The sequence below is a fragment of the Theropithecus gelada genome, chromosome 19, assembly GCF_003255815.1.
Source record: "Theropithecus gelada isolate Dixy chromosome 19, Tgel_1.0, whole genome shotgun sequence".
In the NCBI taxonomy this organism is placed as follows: Eukaryota; Metazoa; Chordata; class Mammalia; order Primates; family Cercopithecidae; genus Theropithecus; species Theropithecus gelada.
Window position 1 is genome coordinate 43,337,210 of NC_037687.1, and position 18,654 is coordinate 43,355,863.

Here is an 18,654-nt window from a genome sequence, read left to right on the forward strand (position 1 = left end):
CGATCACTTGACCTTGTGATCTGCCCACCTTGGCCTCCCAATAATAATTATCTTGTTAGACTCCTAATGTCTAATATGTTCCTTAGTGATAAGTTATCTTTCATTTCTGATATTAGTAATTTGTCTTTGCAGTTTTTTAGTTGATAATTCTAGTTAAGTTTTTATCAATTTTTTCTTTTTTTTTTTTTTGAGACGGAGTCTTGCTCTGTTGCCCAGTCTGGAGTGTGGTGGCGCTATCTCAGCTTACTGCAACCTCCACCTCCCAGGTTCAGGCGATTCTCATCCTTCAGCCTCCAGAGTAGCTGGGACTACAGGCGCATGCCACCATGCCTGGCTAAGTTTTGTATTTTTAGTAGAGATGGGGTTTCATCATGTTGGCCAGACTGGTTTCAAACTTCTGACTTTAGGCTGGGTGCGGTGGCTCATGCCTGTAATCCCAGCACTTTGGGAGGCCGAGGTGGGCGGATCACGAGGTCAGGAGATCGAGACCACGGTGAAACCCCGTCTCTACTAAAAATACAAAAAAATTAGCCGGGCACGGTGGCAGGCGCCTGTAGTCCCAGCTACTCGTGATGCTGAGGCAGGAGAATGGTGTGAACCCGGGAAGTGGAGCTTGCAGTGAGCTGAGATTGCGTCACTGCACTCCAGCCTGGGCAACAGAGCCAGACTCCGCCTCAAAAAAAAAAAAAAAAAAACAAAAACTTCTGACTTTAGATGATCCGCCCACCTCGGCCTCCCAAAGTACTGGGATTACAGGCATGAGCCATCATGCCCACCCAAGGTTTTATCAATTTTGTTCCTTTTTTCAGAGAATTCGCTTTTAGTTTGGCTAATTATATATCTATTTCATTTATTTTTTTCTCTCATCTTATTTCCTTTCTTCTGGATATTGAGAGTTTACTTTGCTTTTTCTTTTCTAGCCTTTTAAAGTAGAACCTGTAGTTATTTATTCTAGGCCTTCTCTTCTAATATAAGCATTTAAATCCAGAATCTCTACTTTAACTCCATTCCACAAATTTTCTTTTTATTTATTTATTTATTTAGGTATTTACTTATTTATTTTTGAGGCAAAGTCTCACTCTGTCACCTGGGCTGGAGTGCAGTGGTGCGATCACGGCTCACTGCAACCTCGACTTCCCGGGCTCAAGTGATCCTCCTGCCTCAGCCTCCCACGTAGCTGGGACCACAGCATGTGATTGCATGCCATCGCATCCTGTTAATTTTTGTATTTTTTGTAGATATGAGGTTTCACCCTGTTGCCTAGGCTGGTCTGAAATTCCTGAGCTCAGGTGATCCACCTGCCTTGGCTTCTCAAAGTGCTGGGATTATAGGTATGAGCCACCATGCCTAGCCCCACAAATTTTTATATGGTGCATTTTCACTATCAGTTAGTTCAAACTATTTTCTTTTTCCCATTGATTTCTTCTTTAACCTATGGATTATGTAGAAGTGTGTTTAATGTCCAAACATTTGTGTGTTTTCTAGGTACTTGTCAGTGATTCCTAATTTCATTTCACCAAAGAACATATTGTGTATGATTTTGATCCTTTGAAATTCACGGATGCTTTTTTTATGGCCTAATATGTGATCTGTCTTGAATATACCATGTGCACTTGAAAAGCACGTGTATTTTACAGTTGTTGGGTGCATTATTTTGCAAAATATTAATTTTATCAAGTTGGTTGCTAATCCATATATCTTCACTGATATTTTTTGTCTTTTTTTTTTTTGCCAGTTGCTGAGAGATGGATGTTAAAAATCAAGGCCAGGACTACAGTAAGGCTGAAATCATTGAAGTCCTTGGAGCAGAACTGAAAGAGGTACTTACTAACTTTTAGGGTTGTATAAGTGCAGTGTTGTTTGAAGCTCTGTGTGTGTTTCTGTAAAGACTGGTCTGGAAAACACCAGGGGAAAACATTTCTTTGCTTTTCTGCTCCGCTCTCACATGAAAACAACAAACACAGTAAGAGTCAACACCAAAGACTTCAGTGACCCCCAGATATGTGGCGATTTCCCCTACCAGCAAGCAAGCAAGCAATCAGTTCTGCAGCAGACACCAACTGCGTATCCTCCAATTTAATTCTGACACTATCTGCCTGGAAATAGCATCAGATCCCTCAGGCTGAGGGCTCAGTCCCTAAGACTGGCATCTCTTCAGACACCAGTTGCAAGTGCGGGCCTCTAGAACTTCTGACCAACCGGGCTTCAAGTTGGCGTTCCCAGACATTTACAGTGGCTCATGGCTGGAGGATCACTTGAGGCCAAGAGTTCAAGACCAGCCTGGGCAACGTGAGACCTGTCTCAAGAAAATAAAAAGTAAAATTAGCTCGGCATGGAGGTACAAGTCTGTGTAGTCCTAGCTACTTGGGAGGTTGGGGTGAAAGGATCACTTGAGTCCAGGAATTCAAGGTTACAGTGAGCAGTGATCTGTGCCATTGCACTCCAGCCTGCGCAACAAAGCGTGATCCTGTCTTAAAAAAAAAAAAAAAAGAAAAAAAAAGATGGGGTTCTCACAACTCCCTTTTTGGGTTCAATTAATTTGCTGAAGTGGCTCACAGAACTCAAGGAAACACTTATGTTCGCTGGTTTAATATAAAGGATATTACAAAGGATATAGATGAAGAGATGCATTGGGCAAGGTATGGGGAAGGGGCATATTGTTGGAAGCACAGAATAGGCAAGACTTCAGAGAAAGTTTCTCTTCTCTCCCCACTTCTTGCTGCCATTGTCTGTTAAGTTTGATCCGCAATAGATGGATCTCATTCTCCTTTTCCATTTCCCTCATATTTGTCATGGCCCTTTTGAATCCTGCCATTCAGTGTTCTGATTTTCACAGTGCTGGGGGTCATCAGTATGTTCCTAAGGTGGAATAGCACTCACTTCAGACCAAGGATGACAGAGGTGTGGGGAGCAAACATACACTTAGAGGATAGGGCAGACCAAGTGAATGACAACTCTTTCCACCACACCCACCCTCAAATCATGAGGTACTTATCCACTTTTACCTTTGAATACAGGACTGTGGTTCTCCTATGCAAAGACGGCAGGGAGTGGACGCTAGGAGGGTAAAACAACGCTGTGAATCAAGCTCAAGAGATCTCCCTCGGAATTGCATTAAACTACTACCAGAGGTCATATACTAAACTAGTAATCCCTTAAGGCATAAGACATGTTAAAACCACTTTATTGAGCCATAATTCACATACAATTCACCCATTTAAAGTGTACAATTCAATGGATTTTTGTATATTCACAGAGTAATACATTCATCCTCACAATTTTATTTTATTTTATTTTGAGACAGAGTCTTGCTCCTTCGCCCAGGCTGTAGTGCAGTGGCATGATCTCGGCTCACTGCAACTTCCTCCTCCTGGGTTCAAGTGATTCTCCTGCCTCAGCCTCCCAAGTAGCTGGGATTACAGGCACACGCCACCACACCTGGCTAATTTTTGTATTTTTAGTAGAGAAAGGGTTTCACCATGTTGACAAGTCTGGTCTCAAACTCCTGGGCTCAAGCATCACCACAATTTTAGATCGTATTTGTCTCCCAAAGAAATCCAGCTCCCCTTTGCTATCACTTCGAAACCCCCATGCCCTCCAGCCCTAGGCAACCGTTAATGTGCTTTTTCTTGACAGATTTTCCTGTTCTGGACATTTCATATAAATGGAGTCATGCAGTATGTAAATCCTTCATGACTAGCTTCTTTAACTTACCATAATGTTTTGAAAGTTCATCCATTGTAACGTGTATCATTATTACTTTCTTTTTATGACTGAATAATATTCTAAGATATGGTAAAGATACGACATCTTGCTTACCCATTCATCAGCTGACGGATGTTTAGGATGTTTCCATTTTTTGGCTACTGTGAATAATGCTGCTGTGAAGATTCATGTGCCTGTTTTAGTGTGGAAATGTTTTCATTTCTGTCAGGTAGACCTGAGTAGAATTGGAGATTATGCTGACATGATGTTTAACCATGTCAGGAACTGCTAGATTGATTTTCACAGCAACTGGACCATTTACATTCCCACTAGCAGGGTAAAAGAGTTTTTATTTCTCAACATCCTTGACAACACTTAAAAAAAATTATAGCCATCATAGTAGGTGTAAAGTATTCATAGTATCTCATTATTGTGTTGTTGTGCATTTCCCTAATGGTTAAGAAGGTCATGGGATTTTTTTTTTTCCCCCTGAGATGGAGTCTTGCTCTGACACCCAGGCTGGAGTGCAGTGGCGTGATCTTGGCTCACTGCAACCTCCACCTCCTGGGTTCAAGCGATTCTCCTGCCTCAGCCTCCTGAGTAGCTGGGATTACAGGCGCTTGCCACCACGCCTGGCTAATTTTTGTATTTTTAGTAGAGACAGGGTTTTACCATGTTGGCCAGGCTGGTCTCAAACTCCTGACCTCAAGTGATCCACCTGCCTCGGCCTCCCAAAGTGTTGGGATTACAGGCGTGAGCCACCACACCCAGCCGGTCATGGGATTTTATTATACTTTTATGCATGATAGGAGTAAACAGAATCTGCAAACTCCTCTTTTTCCTTCACATAGAAACCTTATACATACTGATGTCTTCTGGAAAAACAGAGATGAGTTTAAGCATTATCAGGGCAGCAAATTATGACATAAACAACAGGATTTAGGATTACTATTGAAATATGAGGTCTTAAAGACTCCTTTGCACAAATAATACAAATAAGCAAATTATAGACAGGAAAATAGCTCAGGATGATCAGAGTTCTCTCTCTACTGACCAGGAGAGTAACACTGATATTCACTGAGTGTTCTCAATTCAATAGTTTATCATATCAGGTTCTTTTAAATAGATTTTATGACACAGAGTGGTGTCTTTTCCCCTGTAGCTCCATAGGGAGAACACATCTCCTCCATATTTTTAAAAGATTCCTTTTTACTACTATTAGGTGGGTCTGCATCCTTAAGAATTTTACTTGTTTGCGTGATGACAAAACAGGACTGAAAAGCTCAATACATAAGGAAATGGAAAATGGAGTCAACAATTTTTGAAGTTAAAATGTTAATAAAGAGCATATAATGTTTTATAGTCATTGCCACTCCTGTCATTGCCTGCCCTTTCATTGTCACCTCTTCTGCCTCATGATCCACAGTTGGAACCCCTTAAATAATCAATGTGGCATGTAAATCAAGGAACAGTACATACATAGCTTAGAAGATGTAAGCATAAATGTTAAGATGTTGCTTAGAGATCCATAGTTACTGAGCCAGCTAGGGAATGAGCTGTGTGGTGATGTTAAGTATCATTAACCATCACATTCAGTCCTGGAGCTGGACAGAAACCAGAGTCTCCTCATTACCTTCCATCCCACCAAAATCCAGCCTCACAATGTTGCCACTGCTGAGGAGTATGGAAAGGAGTCACGAGCTAATCACTTAGAAAAATTCATAGTAATCTCTTTTGTATGCATAGTGCCTTACGGTTTACAAAGCAATTTTCCAGCTTTTATTTCAGTTTTGTGAGAAACAGGTAGAAAGACACTAATTTATTTACTACACTGACACTGAATATACTTTGTCTCATTTCATAAAAACTTACTCCCTCCATTTACAGATGAGATGGGTAGAGCAGAAATGCCTGTCTTCATTTTACATCAGAAGAGAATGAGGCTCAGTAACATTAAGGGATATACACAACTAAAAACAGTGCAGGTGGGGATTGTAGCTAGATCTGTCTGAGCACAGAGCTCTGGAACACTGACTGCCCTGCAGCTCAGTTACTCCACATGAAGATGAATCTGGGGCTCTCTGCTGGTCAAGAGGCAGCTCATTTCTGTATCAAACTTCGCAAAAACTTCCCACTCATCCATGAGCCCCTGTGAACCTTTAAACTGGAAGTAATGGGAGGGCAGCAAGTGGAAACTGATAGGCCTGAGTCTTTAATTCTTTCCTCCATGTTTAATATTGGGTTTGTTGTTTCTCCCCACCACAAACTCAGAAAGGCAAGGACCATGCACTTTGGCCACAGCAACCTGATTGACTTACGTGCTATTCTGGTCAGACTTCATCTTCCAAGAGCTGTCACCAGGCCTCCCCTTAGTTCAATGACCCATCTCCTTCTTCACTTTCTTTTTAATCAGGCTTATACTTGCTGCTTCTTTTATGCTTTGATTTTTATGAGATCAATTAAGTGTTCTTTATTCTCCTTTCCCCTGCACTGGATTAAAAATAAGATATTGTATTGCTTTATTATTGGAAGTTACTCTTAACCTTGCATCTTTGACTTAATGGCTAACTGGTATCTCCTTCTTGAGCAATAAAAAAGACCTTAGAATGCTTTAGGTTCTTTCTCTTTCTCTCTCTTTTTCTTTCTTTCTTCTTTTTTGAGACAGAGTCTCCCTCTGTCACCCAGGGTGGAGTGCAGTGGGGCGATCTCAGTTCACTGCAACCTCCACCTCCTGGGTTCAAGTGATTCTCTTGCCTTAGCCTCCTGAGTAGCTGGGATTACAGGTGCGTGCTACCACACCCGGCTGATTTTTTTTTTTTTTTGAGACGGAGTTTTACTCTTGGTGCCCAAGCTGGAGTGCAATGGCACGATCTTGGCTCACTGAAATCTCCGCCTCCTGGGTTCAAGAGGCTGGTTCCTCAGCCTCCCAAGTAGCTGGGATTACAGGTGCACGCCACCACACCTGGGTAATTTTTGTGTTATTAGTAGAGACAGGGTTTGAGGCCAGGCTGGTCTCAAACTCCTGACCTCAGGTGATCCATCCACCTCAGCCTCCCAAAGTGCTGGGATTACAGGCGTAAGCCACCACACCCGGCCCACCTGGCTGATTTTTGTATTTTTAGTGAAGATGGGGTTTCAGCATGTTGGCCAGGCTGGTCTCCAACTCCTGACCTCAAGGGATCTGCCCATCTTGGCCTCCCAAAGTGCTGGGATTACAGGTGTGAACTACCGCATCCCGCCTCTTTCTATTTTTGTCTGGTGCTTTTGATCTAATTTGTTTTGAAATTCCATAAAAAGTAATCATCATTACTTGGTAAACAGAATCCCCAACATACTCACCAATTTCCTTGCTCATCATTTAAAATTTTATCTCATTCTGTCTTTTGAGTTTTTCTTTTTGCTGATTCAAATCCTTTAGAAATTCTTCCAGTGAGTCTATGAAAAAAACCTTTGTCTGAAAATGTCTTTATTTTGCCCCACTCTTAATTGCTACTTTTCCTCTATCACTTCGAAGGTATTATTCTCCTGTCTTCTGATATCTGTGTGCAATCATCTTTCCTTTTAGGTAGCATGTCTTTTCCGTTTTTCTTTTCTTTCCTTGCCTCCCTTCTTTTCAAGATTTCTGTTCTGCATTATCACTGTGATGTGTCTAGGTGTTAGATCGGCTTTCATTATCCTACTTGACACTCATTTTGATTCCTCATCTTAAAATTGACTTTAATTATGAAAAGTTCTAAACCACTTTTTCTTCTGATGCTCCTCCTCCTTTTTCTCCTTTTATGACATTCATTAGATGTGTCTTGGGGCCCTTTTATTTTCTTCCATGTCTCTTAGTTTCTCATTTGTCTTTCACTTTTTATCTCTGTGCTGCATTATAGGTAATCTCTTCAGATATATCTTTAAGTTCATTAATTTTGAGCTGTGCTTGTTATGTTCTCTACACTTAAGATCTCTTTTATTTCTAGAAATTCTCTTTGGTTATTTTTTAAATCTATTGATTCTTTTTAAGTATTGTGCTTTCATTCTGAGTTTTTTCCATTTAAAACATTTAATATTATTTCATATTGTCATATAATATGCAGTTCTTAATAGATGCCAACTTTATTATTTATTTAGTCTGCTGACCTGCCTGTGATGGTTACTTCCTTGTTGTTTGTAATTTTTGAGCTCATCTCAGTGGGGCAGAGGTATGCTTTGTTTTTGTTTTTAAGGGTTTTTCATGTGCCCTGGATTGAGAGAGTGTTCAAAACCATGTTACATTTACTTTTGGCTGAGTTGCAGGGGTTTCAGTGGAGCTGAAGCTGGTTCTGTATGTAGGGATTTTTACTTATTAAAAATTAAAATTTTAGGCCACGTTTCGTGGCACATGCCTGAAATCTCAGCACTTTGGGAGGCCAAGGTGGGAGGATTTCTTGAGCCCAGGAGTTCAAGACCAGCCTGCACAACAAAGTGAGACCCTGTCTCTAAAGTTTTTTTTTTAATTAGTTGGCCATAGTGGTGCCTACCTGTAGTCCCAGCTACTTGGGAAGCTGAGACAGGACAATCACTTGATACTAGTAGTGAGTCATGATCATGCCACTGGACTCCAGTCTGGACGAACTCCAGTCTGGGTGACAGAGTAAGACCCTGTCTCAAAAAAAAAAAAAAAAAAAATTAGATACAGACTTTCTGTTTTTCTATTTCATCTTGAGTCAAGAGTTTTGAGAAGCTGTGCTTTTAAAGGAATGGATGAATTTCATCTAAGATGTCAAAGTTATTGGCATAAAATTGTTCATATTACTGGCATATCATTTTACCGTCTGTAGGATCTGTAGTGGCATCTTCATTTTTATTCCTGACATGGGTAATTTGTGTTTTCTTTTATTAGTTATGCTTACTAGGGATTTATCAATTTTTTAAATACCTTCAAATAAACAACTTTTTGTTTTGTTCATTTTCTTAATGGTCTGCTTTCTATTTCTACTTAATTGATTTATGCCCATCTTTATTTCTTTTTTTCGACTTTGGGTTTAGCATATAGCATGTTTGTTATTCTTTTTCTAGTTTCTTGAAGCCTTTCTTCATTTTTAAAAGTTGTGGCAAAGTATATATGTAACATAAAACTTACCATCTTAACTATTTTTGAGTGTACAGCTCAGGAGCATTAAGTATATTCCCATTTCTGTACAACCAATATCCACAACTTTTTCATCCTGTAAATGTGAAACTATATCCATCAAATAATAACTACCCTTTTCCCCCTGCCTCCAGCCCCTGGCAACCACCATAAGAAACCTACAGACTCTCTCACTATAGCGTTAATAGCCAAAAAGTGGGAGACCAGTAATTATCTTTTTGTGATTGGCTTGTTAGAATAATGTCCTCATGGTTCAGCCACATTGTAGCATATGTCAAAATTTCCTTCCAAGGCTGGATAATACTACATTGTATGTGTATGCCACATATATTAGTCTGTTTTATGCTGCTATAAAGGAATACCTGAGGCTGGGTAATTTATAAAGAAAAATGGTTTATTTAGCTTATGGTTCTACAGGCTGTACAAGCAGCATAGTGCCAGCATCTGCTTCTGGTGAGGCCTCAGGAAGCTTACAAAAATGGCAGAGGGCAAAGGGAGAGCTAGCATATCACATGGCAAGAGGGAACAAAAGGGAGAGGGAGGAGGTGCCAGGTTCTTTTAAACAACTAGCTATAGGGTGAACTCATATCCATGGGGAGGACACCAAGCCATTCATGAGATCCACCCGTATAATCCAACACGTCCCACTAAGCGCCACCTCCAACATTGGGGGTCACATGTCCACATGAGATTTTGAGGGAACAAATATCCAAATCATATTATCACATTTTGTTTATCCACTCATCCACTGATGGACATGTGGGTTGTACCTATTTCTTGGCTATTGTGAATAATGCTGCTATGAATTTCTTCTTTCTTAATTTAAGTACTTAACATTCCTCTCAACTCTGCTTTAGCTGTATCCTTCCATTTTTGACATGCTGTCAAATTTCATAGTTCAAAATATTTCCCCCTTATTTATTCAATGATCTGCAGATTTAGAAGTGTGTTATTTAATTTCTATGTATTGAGGGATTGTATAGATTTCTTTTTTTTTTTTTTTTGAGAAAGAGTCTCGCTCTGTTGCCCAGGCTGGAGTGCAATGGCATGATCTCGGCTCACTGCAAGCTCCGCCTCCCGAGTTCACGCCGTTCTCCTGCCTCAGCCTCCCGAGTAGCTGGGACTACAGGCGCCTGCCACCACGCCCAGCTAATTTTTTGTATTTTTTCAGTAGAGACGGGGTTTCACCGTGTTAGCCAGGATGGTCTTGATCTCCCGACCTCATGATCCGCCCACCTCAGCCTCCCAAAGTGCTGGGATTACAGGCGTGAGCCACAGCACCTGGCCAGTATACGTTTCTTATTACTGGTTTCTAACGCACATTCCCTGTAACGTGGCAATCTTTTGAAGTTTATTGTGACTTATGGTCCAGCTATGGTCTATCGTGGGGATTGTTCATGTACATGAAAAGAATGTAATTTTTCAATTGTGAGTATAGTGTTCTGTAAACCAACAATTAGGTCATGTTGACTGGTTTGGTTCGCATCTTCTGTACAGTTGTCCCTTGCTATCCACAGGGGACTGGTTCCAGGACACCTTGTGGATACCAAAACCTGCAGATGCTCAAATTTGTTACATAAAATGGTGTACAATTTGCATATAACCTATACATATCTTTCTGTATACTTTAAACCATCTCTAGATTTTTTATAATACCTAATACAGTGTATATGCTATATAAACGTTACACTGTATTTTAAAATTTGTATTTTTACTGTCGTTGTGTTTTTTCTGAGTATTTGTGCATTGCCATTGGTTGAATGTGCATATATGAAGAGCTGATTATATATACCACTGAGTTTCTTGCCTACAAATGCTATCAATTACTGAGATATAATTGTGGATTTCCAATTATGCTTGTGGATCTGTTTATTTCTTTTGTTCTGCTAGTTTTTGCTTCATGAAATTTAACACTCTCATTATAGGTTCATGCCAGTGTACATATTCCTGATGAACACATACAGCCATGTGCCAGGTAACAATATTTTAGTCAATGATGGACACATACAATGGTGGTCCCATAAGATTACAGTGGAGCTGAAAAATTCCTATCACTTGTGGACGTTTTCGTGCAACATATCACTCAGGTGTTTGTGGTGAGGCTGGTGTAAATAAACCTACTGTGCTTCCAGTTGTATAAAAGTATAGTACATGCAATTATGTATAGTATGTAATAGGTGATAATAATAAATTATTACGTTACTAGTTTATGTATTTATTGTACTATTAGTATTATTATTTTAGACTGTACTCCGTCCTTCTACTTATTTAAAAAAAAAAAATGGTAACTGTAAAACAGCTTCAGGTGGCCAGGCGTGGTGGCTCACACTTGTAATCCCAGCACTTTGGGAGGCGGAGGCTGGTGGATCATGAGGTCAGGAGATCGAGACCTTCCTGGCCAACACGGTAAAACTCTGTCTCTACTAAAAATACAAAAAATTAGTCGGGTGTGGTGGGCACCTGTAGTCCCAGCTACTCGGGAGGTTGAGGCAGGAGAATGGTGTGAACCTGGGAGGTGGAGGTGAGATTGTGCCACTGCACTCCAGCTTTGGGAGGTGAGATTGTGCCACTGCACTCCAGCCTTGGCAACAGAGCTAGACTCTGTCTCAAACAAACAAACAAAAAACCTGCCTCAGGCAAGTCCTTCAGGAGGTATCCAGAAGAAGGCATTGTTTTCATAGGAGATGACAGCTCCATGCATATTATTAACCCTGACGACCGACATTTCAGTGGGACAAGATGTGGAGGTAAAAGACAGTGATACTGATACTTTGGACCCTGTGTAGGCCCAGGCTAAAGTGTGTGTGTCTTTGTTTTTAACAAGAAAGTTTAAAAAGTAACAAACATTTTTTTTTTTTTTTTTTTTTTTTTTTTGAGACGGAGTCTTGCTCTGCCGCCCAGGCTGGAGTGCAGTGGCCAGATCTCAGCTCACTGCAAGCTCCGCCTCCTGGGTTCACGCCATTCTCCTGCCTCAGCCTCCCGAGTAGCTGGGACTACAGGCGCCCGCCACCTCGCCCGGCTAGTTTTTTGTATTTTTTTAGTAGAGACGGGGTTTCACCATGTTAGGCAGGATGGTCTCGATCTCCTGACGTTGTGATCCACCCGTCTCGGCCTCCCAAAGGGCTGGGATTACAGGCTTGAGCCACCGCGCCCGGCCACAAACATTTTTAAAATAAAAATTTTTTTAAATAGAAAAAAGCCTATAGAGTAAGGACATAAATATTTTTGTGTTCCTATATAATGTGTCTGTGTTTTAAGTGAAGTGTTATTACAATTCAAAAAGATAAAAAATAGTAAGTTTATAATGTAAAAATATCACAGGAAGCTAAGGTTAATTTATTACTGAAGAAAACTTTAAAAAATAAATTTAGTGAAGCCTAAGCGTACTGCTTGTAAAGTCTACAGTAGTATACAGTAATGTCCTAGTCCTTAGCATACTCACACAACTCATTCAGTGACGCACCTAGAGCTTCAGTCCTGCAAGCTCCATTCATGGCAAGTATCTTATATAGGTGTGCCATTTTTTAATAATTTATACAGTATTTTTACTGTACCTTTTCTATGTTTAGATACACAAATACCACTGTGTTATAAATGCCTACAGCATTCAATACAGTAATATGCTATACAGGTTTGTAGCCTAGGAGCAATAGGCTATACCATATAACCTAGGTATGTAGTAGGCTACCCCATTTCTATTTGTATTAAGTGTACTCTATGATGCTTGCATGATGCAATCACCTAATGACACATTTCTCAGAATGTATCCCTGTAGTTAAGTGACAAATGTATATGCAAATTCCTAATGACCTGCTCTTTTATGATTGTTACCTATCTCCTGCAATATTTTGTTTTGAGGGCTATTATCTGATATTACTATAGCCATGCCAACTTTCTTATACTTAATGTATTATCTTTTTCTTGACCAATTTTAAGTAGCTTTCTCAGCTTAGAATTTCTTTGTTTTTTTTTTTGAGACGGAGTCTCACGAGTCTCACTTTGTCTCCCAGGCTGAGTGCAATGGCGCAATCTCAGCTCACTGCAACCTCCGCCTCCTGGGTTCAAGCAATTCTTTGCCTCAGCCTCCAGTGTAGCTGGGATTACAGGCACCCACCACCATGCCTGGCTAATTTTTAGTAGCGATAGGGTTTTGCTATGTTGGTCAGGCTGGTCTCGAACTCCTGACCTTAGGGGATCCACCCGCCTTGGCCTCCCAAAGTGTTGGGATTACAGGCATGAGCCACTGCGTCTAGCCGCAAATACCCAACTTAATACTACATGTGACCGGGTGTGGTGGCTCACGCCTATAATCCCAGCACTTTGGGAGGCCATGGCTGGCAGATCACTTGAAGTCAGGAGTTTGAGACCAGCCTGGCCAAATGGCGAAACCATCTCTACTAAAAATACAAAAATCAGCCAGGTGTGCTGGCACGCTTGCCAGTAATCCCAGCTACTACAGAGGCTGAGGCAGGAGAATCGCTTGAACCCAGGAGGCAGAGGTTGCAGTGAGCCGAGATTGCGCCACTGCACTCCAGCCTGGGTGACAGAGCAAGACTTCATCTCAAAAAAACAAAAAAACAAAAACAAAAAAAATCTCCCCCAGCCGGGCATGGTGGCTCATGCCTGTAATCCCAGCACTTTGGGAGACTGAGGCAGGGGGATTACAAGGTCAAGAGATCAAGACCATCCTGTCCAACATGGTGAAACCTTGTCTATACTAAAAATACAAAAAATTAGCTGGGTGTGGTGGTGCACACCTGTAGTCCCAGCTACTTGGGAGGCTGAGGCAGGAGGATCACTTGAACCTGGGATGGTGAGGTTGCAATGAGCCGAGATCACGCCAATGCACTCCAGCCTGGGCAACAGAGTGAGACTCTGTCTCAAAAAAAAAAAAAAGAAATCTCCCCTACACCCTTTATTCTTGCTCCTCACTTGAATGACAGGAAAAAAAAAATGGATTCAGTTCTTCATTTTATAAAAAATCTAAGGGAGAAATGGACAAGAGAAAAAGAGTGGGTGGTACTGAAATTAGCATCCAAAGGCTTAGAATACCATTTATTTTTCCACCAAGACTGAAGGCTTACTCTATTCCTAGGCTCCTGTCACCACGGACCTGTTTCTCTTGTCCTCTCTCTTCTCCAGTGCTTTCCTGAATATAAAGAGTACACTTCAGCTGAGCGTGGTGACTCATGCCTGTAATCCTAAGCACTTTGTGAGCCCAAGGCAGGAGGATCACTTGAGCACAGGAGTTTGAGACCAAACTAAGCAACATAGTGAGACCCCATCTCTACAGAAAATTTTTTTAAAAATAGCTGCATGTGGTTGTGCATGTGCCTGTAGTCCCAGCTGCTCAGGAGGCTGAGTGGGACGATTGCTTGGGCCCAGGAGTTTGAGACTCCAGTGAGCCAAGACCATGCCACTGCATTCCAGCCTGGGTGACTCTATCTCAAAAAAAAAAGAGAGTACACTCTTCTATCTGATCTTTCAGTCAGACTACTCCCATGCCTCTGGTGGGATGGGAGTAGAATGGAGCTGTATAAATGGGACAAGGCCCCCTGGGATATGACTAGAAGGGAAAGAGTGGTGCAACATGACCCAGAAGGGGCAGGGAGAACAATGTAACTTGGGAGGACCTCCCTCTTCCCATATGCTGTTAATAATAATGTTATCTACCCATTCTACTTCGATAGAAAGTAGGGCCGGGCATGGTGGTTCACACCTGTAATCCCAGCACTTTGGGAGGCTAAGGAGGGCGGGTTGCTTGAGCTCAGGAGTTTGAGACCAGCCCGGGCAATGTGGCGAAACTGTCTCCACCTAAAATACAAAATTCAAAAATTAGCCGGGTATGGTGGTGGGTGCTTGTGGTCCTGGCTACTCAGGAGACTGCAATGGGAGGATCACGAGCCTGAGAGGTTGAGGCTGCAGTGAGCCAAGATTGCGCCATTGCCCCCCGCCTCAGTGACAGAGAGAGACCTTGTCTCAAAAAAAAAATTAAAGAAAAAAGAAAAGAAAAAGAATCACTCACTAGTAAACTGAGATATGTGGACATGATGAGGTTTTCCCTAGTCTGGGCTCTCCTGAGTACTCACTATCTAGACATCAAATCACTATCTGTATAAAAAAGGTTTGTGAAAGTAATATAATTCAAGGGAATATGTTTCTGTTTATGGGAGTGAAAAGAGTGCTGAGTGATATATCCAATTATTATTATTATTATTATCATTTTTGAGATGGAGTCTTGCTTTGTCACCCAGGCTGGAGTGCAATGGCACGATCTTGGCTCACTGCAACCTCCGCTTCCTGGGTTCAAGCAATTGTCCTGCGTCAGCCTCCTGAGTAGCTGGGACTACAGGTGCATGCCACCACGCCCGGCTAATTTTTGTATTTTTAGTAGAGACGGGGTTTCACTGTGTTGGTCAGGCTGGTCTCGAACTCCTGACCTCGTGATCTCTCCACCTCAGCCTCCCAAACTGTTGGGATTACAGGCGTGAGCCACTGTGCCCGGCCAAAATACCCAATTATTAAGTGAACAGTAGTTACAATTAGAAGGGAAACTTGGAGAAGGCAACATGGTTATCTGACTGAAATAAAAGAAAATGGGGAATCCTGAAGGGGTGGCCTGCCCCTCCACACCTGTGGGCGTTTCTCAGGTGGAATGAGAGACTGAGAAAAGAAATAAGACACAGAAACTAAGTATAGAGAAAGAAAAGTGGGCCCAGGGGACCGGCGCTCAGCATACAGAAGACCCACGCCCCAAGCCGGCACTGGTCTCTGAGTTCCCTCAGTATCATTCTCTCTACCATCTCGGAGAGGGGGAAGTGGCAGGACAATAGGGTAATAGTGGGGAGAAGGTCAGCCAAGAAAACATGTGAACAAAGGTCTCTGTGTCATAAGTAAGTTTAAGAAATGGTGTTGTGCTTTGATGTGCCCATACGCAAACATCTTGGTGCAATAAAGAGCAGTATTGGCCAGGCGCGGTGGCTCAAGCCTGTAATCCCAGCACTTTGGGAGGCCGAGACGGGCGGATCACGAGGTCAGGAGATCGAGACCATCCTGGCTAACACAGTGAAACCCCGTCTCTACTAAAAAAACACAAAAAACTAGCCGGGCGAGGTGGCGGGCGCCTGTGGTCCCAGCTACTCCGGAGGCTGAGGCAGGAGAATGGCGTAAACCCGGGAGGCGGAGCTTGCAGTGAGCTGAGATCCAGCCACTGCACTCCAGCCTGGGCCACAGAGGGAGACTCTGTCTCAAAAAAAAAAAAAAAGAGCAGTATTGCCGCTAGCATGTTTCACTTCCAGCCCTAAGGCGGTTTTCTCCAGTCTCAGTAAATAGAAGGTATAATCAGGTTTTACACCTAGACATTGTACTCCCAGGGAGGAGCAGGAGACAGATGCCTTCCTCTTTTACTAATCCTCAGCACAGACCCTTTAAGGGTGTCAGGCTGGGGGACGGTCAGGTCTTCCCCTTCCCAGGAGGCCATATCTCAGGCTATCACACGGGGAGAAACCTTGGACAATACCTGGCTTTCCTAGGCAGAGGTCCCTGCGGCCTTCAGCAGTGTATTGTGTCCCTGGGTACCTTCCGCAGTGTATTGTGCCCCTGGGTACTTGAGATTAGAGAATGGAGATGACTTCTAACAAGCATACTGCCTTCAAGCACTTTTTTAACAAAGCACATCCTGCACAGCCCTAAATCCATTAAACCTTGGGTCAGCACAGCACGTGTTTCTGCAAGCACAGGGTTGGGGCTAGGGTTATAGATTAACAGCATCTCAAGGCAGAATAATTTCTCTTAGTACAGAACAAAATGGAGTCTCTTATGTCTACTTCTTTCTACATAGACACAGTAACAGTCTGATCTCTCTTTTCCCCACAGAATCCTATCTCATGGAAGTTTAATGGTAGGCAAATGCTCAGATATCCTGGGAGAAAGACTATTTCAGAAAGGAGAGAAGAAACATTCTCAGCCATAGCTTTTATAATTTGCAGAAAAGGACCCTTGCTGTTTTGGATTCTTTTTTTTTTAAATGTGAACAACATAGAAAGAAGGGAGTCAAAAGAAGCCACATGAGGCTGGGTGCGGTGGCTCACGCCTGTAATCCCAGCACTTTGGAGACCAGCCTGGCCAACGTGGTCAAACCCTGTCTCTACTAAAACTACAAAAATTAGGCGTGGTGGCAAGCACCTGTAATGCCAGCTATTCGGGAGGCTGAGGCAGGATAATCGCTTGAACCCGGGAGGCGGAGGTTGCAGTTAGCGGAGACGACACTATTGCACTCCCACCTGGGTGACAGTGAGACTCCATCTCAAAAAAAGAAAAGAAAAACAAAAAAACCATGTGAAACCTCTTACTTTAGAGTTTCTATAACTTGGTTAAACCTGCCTAGTTAACTAATAAACATTTACAATTAAATATTAATTAATCATTATGCTAGATAGTAACTATTTAGTAATACAGGTTGGGGAAGTAGAGAAGAAAGTAATTACACTGTAGGCTCCAGACAGTTTATTTATTTATTTATTTATTTTTTTTTTTGAGACGGAGTCTCGCTCTGTCGCCCAGGCTGGAGTGCAGCGGCCGGATCTCAGCTCACTGCAAGCTCCGCCTCCCGGGTTCACGCCATTGTCCTGCCTCAGCCTCCCGAGTAGCTGGGACTACAGGCGCCCGCCACCTCGCCCGGCTAGTTTTTTGTATTTTTTAGTAGAGACGGAGTTTCACCGGGTTAGCCAGGATGGTCTCGATCTCCTGACCTCATGATCCGCCCGTCTCGGCCTCCCAAAGTGCTGGGATTACAGGCTTGAGCCACCGCGCCCGGCTGGCTCCAGACAGTTTAAAGAAATTTTTCTTTTAAATGAAGTTTGAAATTTGATTTTTACAGTAAACACTTTAATCAGAAAATGACTAGTTTAATTACTACAAGGCTGACCTTGTGATTTTTAGTATTTCAAGTACTTTTACTTGGCTTAGAGTGATTTAGGAGGGCATTAAATCACCCCCAGTTTCATCCAGGGACAAGCAGGCGGTGGGTAGTGTGTGGGAGGGAACCTCAAATCTATATAACTGTTGAAAGTGGTAGGGATGAAAGTATTTTTCTTCTGTGCTACATATGGAGTCCTCCTCATTTCAACATATTGGATTTAGTTTGTATGATGTTTTCAGCTACTGCAACCCTGTCATCTAGAAATTATAATTTTACCTCTTAGTTTCCAATGCTTATGCTATTTTACTTATTAGAAACTATCATAATTCTGCAAGCAAAATGACATACACCACACACACAGAGTTCTTCAGTCATTAACATCACTTACATAGTGATCCATTTTCAGTTATCATGGAATGTACACACAAAACCATGATAAACAACAATTAGTACAGACACATTGTTTCCTGTGATCTCACCTACTCCACAAAGCCACAATCCTATGGACCCTACATGACATTCACAACCCTGCTGAGCCCATCTCATAATTCCATACGAACATAGCAAAGCAAACTCAGAAACTACTTACTCCAGTTACACAATCTCACACCACAAATCACAACTAATTATTCTAAAAGGCTCATCAGCTTCTTGGAAAGTTAAATGTAAAGTTACCAATTACCCAGCAACTTTTCTTCTAAATATTTGCCCAGGAGAAATAGAAAAGTGCCAGCTTTATTCATAATGTATAAAACCTGCCAAATGTTCAACAACAGAAAAATGACTACACAAATTGTGGTCTATTTGCACAATGTAGTGCTGTTCAGAAAAAGAAAACTGAACTACACATGAAATCTCGCAGACATTAGGGTAAAGGAGAAATATGGAATTCCGGAACTGACAGTTACAGTGA

The 18,654-nt window shown here is 42.0% G+C and overlaps 1 protein-coding gene across 4 annotated transcripts in view; it reads left to right on the forward strand.

Moving 5' to 3' along the window:
• Positions 1-18,654, forward strand: part of ZNF529 (zinc finger protein 529) — a 50,547-nt gene that overhangs the window by 2,281 nt on the left and 29,612 nt on the right. For 3 of the 4 annotated variants that reach the window (XM_025368367.1, XM_025368368.1, XM_025368366.1), the window contains exon 2: positions 1,736-1,820. In XM_025368367.1, coding sequence (XP_025224152.1) covers positions 1,746-1,820 — 75 coding nt within the window. In that variant the 5' untranslated portion in view covers positions 1,736-1,745. Of the gene's footprint in view, positions 1-407; positions 413-1,735; positions 1,821-18,654 lie in introns of all 4 variants that reach the window. The other variant, XM_025368365.1, reaches the window with a different exon arrangement.